Source organism: Nicotiana tabacum, chromosome 3 (assembly GCF_000715075.1).
Source record: "Nicotiana tabacum cultivar K326 chromosome 3, ASM71507v2, whole genome shotgun sequence".
NCBI lineage: Eukaryota > Viridiplantae > Streptophyta > Magnoliopsida > Solanales > Solanaceae > Nicotiana > Nicotiana tabacum.
In genome coordinates this window covers 137,551,401-137,558,939 of record NC_134082.1, presented here as the reverse complement: position 1 = coordinate 137,558,939, position 7,539 = coordinate 137,551,401, and the positions used below count along the sequence as shown (strand labels likewise).

The window sequence follows — 7,539 nt, the reverse complement described above, 5'->3', positions numbered from 1 at the left end:
CTTTTACACTTCAATTATATCTTTTTTCTCTCTACTCCTTCCAACAATTAGTCCAAAGAGAGAATAATTTTCCTTCGGGTGGTGTTTGGATGCAAAACAGTTCTGTTTTTTATTCTTCAGATCCTAAATATTAGTAGGATATTACTTTATTATATATCTATCCTTACTATTTCAATTAGGAGTATTAATTAAGTGAAATATTTAAGAAAAGATAAATGATAATTTAGACCAATACATTTTTTTCATAATGAGTGTGCAAAAACCTTAAAAAACAAATAAATAAGGACCAGAGGAAGTATTTATAAGCTTTGTTTTATGTTTGAAAAAGGATGTGTATTTTTGGATCTAGTCTTGAAAATTTTTGGTTTATGGGAACACAAACTTTCTGTTGTGTAATTTTTTCCTGAAGAAACAACATTTGTTGTTTGTTAATTCTCTAGTTTACTTGTCAAAATAGGTTTTCCTCGTCCTATCCTGGATAGAAATATGTGCTATGTTTTTCTTTTCATTTCTTCCCTTTTTTTAAAAAAAATTCGAGGCCGCATTTTGTCAAGGTTTATGATGGAATTTAAGAAAGAGATTAGCGATGAGAAGAAGTACATTGTAATTTATAATTGCACCGCCACCAGATGAGGAAAATAGCAGTGGTACTAATCAAAGAGCTAAAATTGATTGACACCTTACCTTAGAGTCCACAATCTAGAAAGGACATTTTTTCTCATAGCAATGGTGACTTTGTCAAAACTATACTTGAGACACCATTTAAAGTCGGTGTCCCAATATGTACCTACCTAAACACGCATTCATGTTCTACTGGGACATTTCTCTGATGCAATCTTGGGTATATTTTAAGATTGGTAAGCATTTTATGCCCTGTGAGAAGACTTTTGAAGCAATTGGAAATTGATATTTCCATGAAAAAAGTAAAAATCGCACACATGAATGCAAAAGCGCAGGACAGATTCAGTACCATTGTACAAACAACAGTAGTCAATTTTCAATCGACATAGTTGGCTAGCATTTAATATGGGGTCATGTCCCCAATGATTCATTTAACAAAGAATCACAATTCACAAGTCATGGCTTAACAACCACAGAAAAGTTTGATTTTTTTGCAAGACAAAGCATAAGTTCATGGACCCTTTTTCCAGTTTGTTTTTAGATTGGAGAAGAAAAAACTCCAAAAAAGATGTTCAAAGTATTCTCAGAGCCATCAGACATGCATTAATGGTCCATAGGATTTTATTTTATGGCTGAGACTGTTCAAGCTTGACTATACAATCGTTACTAGTCTTTGTCCCAGTCTACATATTCTTTAAAGTGGAAAAGAAGAACAGATTGAGCCTCAGAATCACTGGTTCACGACTGTCTACTCTTGCTCAAATTATGTATCTCTTTTCCTCATCCCATTGGCAGTTTACAAAGACCTGTCAAGATTTCCACCACACAATTTGAACCGACCAGCCTAATATCTTTTGTGAATCCGCCTAATCAAACTACCTCCTCCGCCCCCATCCTCAAAACTTTATTTTACATTTGTTCCCTCTATTGCATCATTAAGCTAATGAAACAGAGAGTTCAGGGAAATAAAATTAGGAGATATAAGGGTAATATGACATTCTTTTATGAAAGCGAAATATCTATTATTCCATCAAGTACTTGGTCTCCCACCGGCATATATAATTGATAATTCTGCCACCAAAGCTTATAGATGTTTGGCCAAACTTCTAAAATCTGCTTATTTTGAAAAATGTTTTTCTCAAAAGTGAGAAGCAGTTTGTGTTTGGCTAATTAATTTGAAAAGCACTTTGCAGTAATTAGTGTTTGGCCAAACTTTGCACTAATTCTCAAAAGTGTATTTTTTTCAAAAGTGCTTCTCAAAAAAGTGCTTTTGGAGAGAAGCTACTTTTTTCTGCTTCTCAAAAACTGCTTCTGTTTCTCCTCAAAAGCACTTTTTTCCTTTCAAAAGCTTGGCCAAACACCTCTATTTTTGGCCAAAAATGTTTTTGGCCAAACAGGCTATTGGATTTAAATGTTGATCTCTCATGATTTACATCCCACACCATTGATCCTAGGCAACCATTGAATAAAGTAGGCCAAATACATATACAGCTCATCCAACTTGGCATCATTTTTCATTTTGGCACTCTATCTCTACCTTGTTTCATTTTGGCCCTCTAACTCTATTTTATATGTTTCATTTTGGCCATCCAACTCTATTTCTTATGTTCCATTTTAACACTGAAACCAGTGCAAAAAATATAGCCCGTTAAATCTGAGATATGATAAATATCCAATTAAATGTTGCCACCTGATTTTCTCATCCATGTCAAACAGGTCAATATTAAAAAACTTGAACCCGGTCGTATATTTTCATCCACTGTTGCCCCAACTTCATTCTCTAAGTTCCAAAATTTTTGATCTGTCGATTTCATACCTGGCCCATTTAGATAAAATAAACCCACAAAAAATACGGTTGGGTTCAGGTATTTTATTATTGACCCGTTTGGCATGGACAAAAAAAACAGGTGGCAACATTTAATTGGATGTTTATTACACCTCATATTTAACGGGCTATATTTTTGGAACTGGTTTCTGCTTTTGTGTAAAGTGGAACATAAAAAATAGAGTTGGAGGGCCAAAATGAAACATATAAAATAGAGTTAGAGGGTCAAAATGGAACAAGGTAGAGATAGAGTGCTAAAATAAAAAAATGATGCCAAGTTGGATGGGTTATATATGTATTTGGCCAATAAAGTAATATGACCACATGAACAATGGCACAGCAAGTATATCATATAACTCTAGAATAACCTCCTTCAAACCTCAGATATGTATTAGATTAGTGCTTAGATTCACGTCTTCTTTTACTGTTCAAAGTAAATTTGAAACTCATAAACTAGTCCTAAACTGTACTTTTAAAATTCTACTTTCCTAATCAAACCGGTAAAGCTAAATACTTATAAACGAAGAGATTATGAAATGAAATGATGCTACGTGAGCTTTGGAGAATAACTTGCTGCTTTGTCCGTTCAATTATAAACTTCTCCCTACTTATTGATTTAGTACCATACCCCCTTTCAAAAAATATAGATACACCAACGTCACTCACTTATTCTCCAACTAGTCAGCATGCTGGTCTAATATGATACATGACCTTATAACAAAGTATAAATAGTTAAACCTCCACAGAGAGCAGAAACTCCTGATCCAGAACTCGAACTCCAGATGTAAGATCAATGGTTCAACCCAAAATATGTTTTCGGTCCTAACAAAGAATGTGATCCGCACACATCACTCATTACCTCATCCCAGAAAATAAAAAATAAAAAATAGTCACTTTCAACATTCTGATTTTATCAGGGTCCATCAAAGCCAAAAGGTACAGTTCACACAGATTAATTTAACTATGTAAAAGCACGCTTCTGAAGTGCAACGGACGGTAAAGGGATACTCTGGCAAGTCACAAAAAGAACCGGAAGAAAACGTGTCTTCGAAACAAACTAATTTCTTTTATGAGCTCAAGAAAGCCCACATCCAGCACTAAAGACGGCCTAATGACATACTTGGGGTACAAAGAGTGGTGGCGAAGAACAGGAGCAATCTGTATTACTCAACACAGGTGAAGTACACATAACGGCAATCTGAATAGCACTCGTATTCCAGACTTAAATAAGGTAAAAAGCAAATTACAAAGTAGACAGAATGTGACTCAGACTACTAGACTAAGGACCAACCTTAAGAAACTACTTGAACATTCTTACACTGAATTTACGAGCACAATACCAGATGAAACAAAATCCCAAATCATGCAATCATCTTCTTACAGGTGGCACAACACCTCGACCAGGTGCTGCTCCACGACCACCAGCAGCCTGAGCCTGAAAGCAAAAAGTTTATAATCAGGAGTGTTTCTCCGTTTGAAAAATTGCAAATTAGTGCGCTTAATTATGATTAATTCCTTATATACCGCTTCTACTTCCACATTCCCCCCCCCCCAAACCCCCGAAACAAGAGAACCAAATAAAGTGCTGGGAAGAAATCACATTTATGTTCTTTGGAAAGAATACCAGATTTCAACTCACAGGGGAGCTCTAGGCACTATAGTTACGTTGAAATGAGTAGGATAGGAAGAGTAAAAGTAACAGGGGTAACTTCTTAAAATTGGATGCAGGCAGGAGACACATAAGATTAACATCACGTATACCCTTCCCTCCCATTCGTAAACCAAAAATAGAGTTTATCCCCAGTTTGCAAGTTAACTGCAATGAGCCTGAGGTCTACAAGTATCAGTATGAGGTAAACTCAAAAGTTGACTTCAAACATAAATGTGCAAGTAAAAGCAGTAAAGCAGAAGCAGCACTCACTTTAGCTCGCATAGCAATAGCACGTCCCCGACCAACACCAAGTGATGTACCTTTGCCCTTCAAATATGAAAATAAACATAAGCAACTCACTTGAGAGTTGAGAGAATAGTGATAATTAAGGAAAAGTGAGGAAAGAACCTTGATTCTTGCTTCTAGCCGCTTGAACATAGGAGCATTCTTAAGCATATCAGGAATTATCATGAACCTGGTGGAAATTAAAGTTCAGTAATGATCTTACCGGCAATAGCACAGTATACAGACAAGAGTTGACCATGTACCTGACTTTGCTCCCTCGGATAAAAACATGCTCTAGTTGTGACACCCTTCCATCCTGCAGTGATCAATCAATATTAGCAATGTAAATAGAGAATATGAATTCTAACTAATCCAATTTCACACTCCTTTCGTCAGCAGTCACCAAAATATGCCTGTAAGTGTAATTGTTAGTATTACCAAAAAATTCAGTTTGGTGTAAAAACTAATATCGTTTTATGTGCTTTATTTCATTCCTATATAGTATATACAAATTGGTATCTTGATGCATATTCTTTTCAGCCACAGTGCGTTGCTTTTTTCTTTTACTAGAGAAAGAACATTGTTATAAAAATCAAGGATAGGCACAGCAGTAGGTCCGACTCGATTTTTTCCTCCTTTTCATAATGTATTGGCCATACTGCATATACCTACCCCAAGCAAAAGAAAAAACGGTGAGGAGCCAAAAGAAGGCATATAGTCAAAGAAAATATGTGGATCAAATTAAGAAAATAAGAACGGAAAAATGCTACAAACTCTAAATCTCTAGGTGGTACTTCTACTATCAGCATGTTGATATAACACAAGAAAGTCCAAAATTAGAAAAGTAAAAAAAAACTTGGAACGTTTGATCAATTGGAAACATTATTTTTCACCATTATTCAGACAAGTTGAGGTCCTCCTTAAATCTCTATTTTTTCAACTTCTCATTACATTACTTTTCGGGGGAATGTAGTTCAACAATAGAAATGGTAAGACATTTCTCTAATGATTTGGAACTAGCTCCTGCATTAACATGAAGCGGATTTCTGAAGAACATGAAAAGATAGAAATAACCCATGAGAGCAATTGAGAATAACCTACTTTACTAAAAAAAAAAAATTATTGAAAAACACCTAATTTGCAAAAACTAACACACTAGTCTGCCATGCTTGTTGCTTTCTCTAGACCTATGATGATCTTTGAAGGCCTGGTAGAGATGTTGAGGCTCACTATCAGTCGAGAAAAAAATAAGATATTTCATTTTCAATTGGAAGAAATTCCATGAACTACTTCATTTTCCATTGGAAGGAAAAAGACATAGAGAAAGGTCTATAAAACTGGTTGGTCATTCTACCTGTGAGTGGGGCCTTAAAATGGGTTTTAATGGCAGGGAAAATCAGATTCTTCCGTTATCAATTTTGAGATACCTACTTGTGCCAATTTCTCTAGTTGACAATATGACTTTTATGTCTGGCAGCAACTCGGATCTATTGAGGGATGTCCTCAGGCCCTTCTCCTATTGATGGGAGACAGAGATAGGTACAGAAACAAGCTAGATAGGAGAGGTGTTATTCCCGCTACCTCGTTAATGAACAGTATAGCCTTTGTTCTCATAATTAGAAGCAAGGAAAACAACCCCAAACCCACATTTTTTATCGTGGAATGAGGCTTTCTGCAGTTCCCCCTTTTCCTGCCGAAGAAACGAAGGAGGAAATTCTTGGTAAATGAAACTTCAAAAACTTTTCTTTCTTCATGCTATATACATTGTATAGGCTGCACTTAACAAGGCATGGCTACCTCGTTGCATATACTGCAAGCTGTTGGGTTTCAAAACTGTCTTCTGTTATATTCAAGTGTTAGTTCCGCAAAACGGCAATGTTTTCTTATTATGGTAGCTCTAAAATGCCATTAACAGTATTTCTACTACAAAAGGCAAATGAGAGTATGTTTTAGACAAAACAAATCACACTACAAAGAACATTGGGTGCTAAGTTCATAACAGCACAACCACATACAACATACCAACAAGGGTAATAACTCATACATTTCTAACTTTCTGTAACTCACTTATGGCATGACATATACATGGGAAAACTTATCTTTAAAACTTAATCCCATCTACCAAATCGATGTTTCTAATACCTAACAACTAATAATTTCTGAAGAAAACTCCTTTTGAATATTAATTACTATCTTAACAGGGAAAGTTACACTCTACTGGTAAAGTAGGAAACAAGTGGTAAATGGCTAAAACATAGCAAATAAGAACATGTCAATCAGTGTACTACCTTTCCACTGTGGAAGTCAAACAAATCTCCAATACAGTCGCCCTAATTATCGTACTGATAATTTTCTTGTGTGGAAACTATCGCACTGTGCAATAGAATATCGGGAAGACAAGTAAAAACGAGAGTAAGATCCAATATCACAAGCAGCCAAGAGAAAATATTTAGGTTTTAGGGTTTAAGAAACAGCAAAGAAAGCACAGATAATAACGATTTAACAAAATCAGGAAAATCACAAACAAACAAAAAACAAAAAAAAAATTGTAAGCATACTTTAGCAGTGTAGGTGATGCTCTCGAGTTGGCAATTCCAGTTGTCCTCGCACTCCACCATACTTCCTCTGTACACCTCTCCACTCTTCATCTCTACCGTCACTATATGTCCCGTCGCTTCGTGTAGAAGCTTTACCGGTATGCCTAAGCTTCGACTCATGGCTGATTTCTCCCTCTTTCCTTACTTCTCCCAAAACCTAATGTATTGCTGCTGGCTAGCGTGCGTGCAGCTCCTCCCAATGTCACACTGTGCTTAACAAAATAAAACAATATGAGTCCCGCTACTCGAGAACTTAGGGCAAATTATCGCCGGTGCTCGACCAATGGATCAAATTTGATCCAACGGTTCTTGTTTACCCGTGTTGGCTCTTTTTCTTTTTTAATTCTTTTTTTTTTTCTTAGGGAGCTCTCATCTGGAAATTTGACTTCACTACCGAAATTTGATGATATTTTACAATTGAGGGGTTGTTTGGTACGAGGTATAAGAAGGTATAAGGGTGGTATAAAAATTTAATATCATCTTAATATTCTGTTTGGTTAGTAAACTAGGTATAAGTTATTCCGGTGTTAATGTTTAACACCGAGATAACTTATACCTTA

The 7,539-nt window shown here is 35.8% G+C and overlaps 1 protein-coding gene across 1 annotated transcript; it reads right to left on the bottom strand.

Annotated features, from left to right (window-relative positions):
• Positions 1-3,584: 3,584 nt before the first annotated feature.
• LOC107832377 (small nuclear ribonucleoprotein SmD3b-like) lies at positions 3,585-7,216 on the bottom strand. Its single transcript, XM_016660217.2, has 5 exons — positions 6,941-7,216; positions 4,646-4,698; positions 4,506-4,572; positions 4,368-4,424; positions 3,585-3,881 (listed from the first exon to the last, which is right to left on the bottom strand). Exons 1-5 carry the CDS (start codon positions 7,097-7,099, stop codon positions 3,816-3,818), a joined length of 402 nt encoding a protein of 133 aa, XP_016515703.1. The 5' UTR covers positions 7,100-7,216; the 3' UTR covers positions 3,585-3,815.
• Between the last annotated feature and the right edge of the window lie 323 nt (positions 7,217-7,539).

What these genes read in the sequence shown, in the direction of transcription:
- LOC107832377 (XM_016660217.2), bottom strand. Translation starts at nt 7,099, where the DNA reads ATGAGTCGAAGCTTAGGCATACCGGTAAAGCTTCTACACGAAGCGACG. An exon ending in GCATCACCTACACTGCTAAA is followed by an intron (nt 4,699 to 6,940) that starts GTATGCTTACAA and finishes TGATCACTGCAG; the next exon opens with GATGGAAGGGTGTCACAACT. An exon ending in GGCTAGAAGCAAGAATCAAG is followed by an intron (nt 4,425 to 4,505) that starts GTTCTTTCCTCA and finishes TCATATTTGAAG; the next exon opens with GGCAAAGGTACATCACTTGG.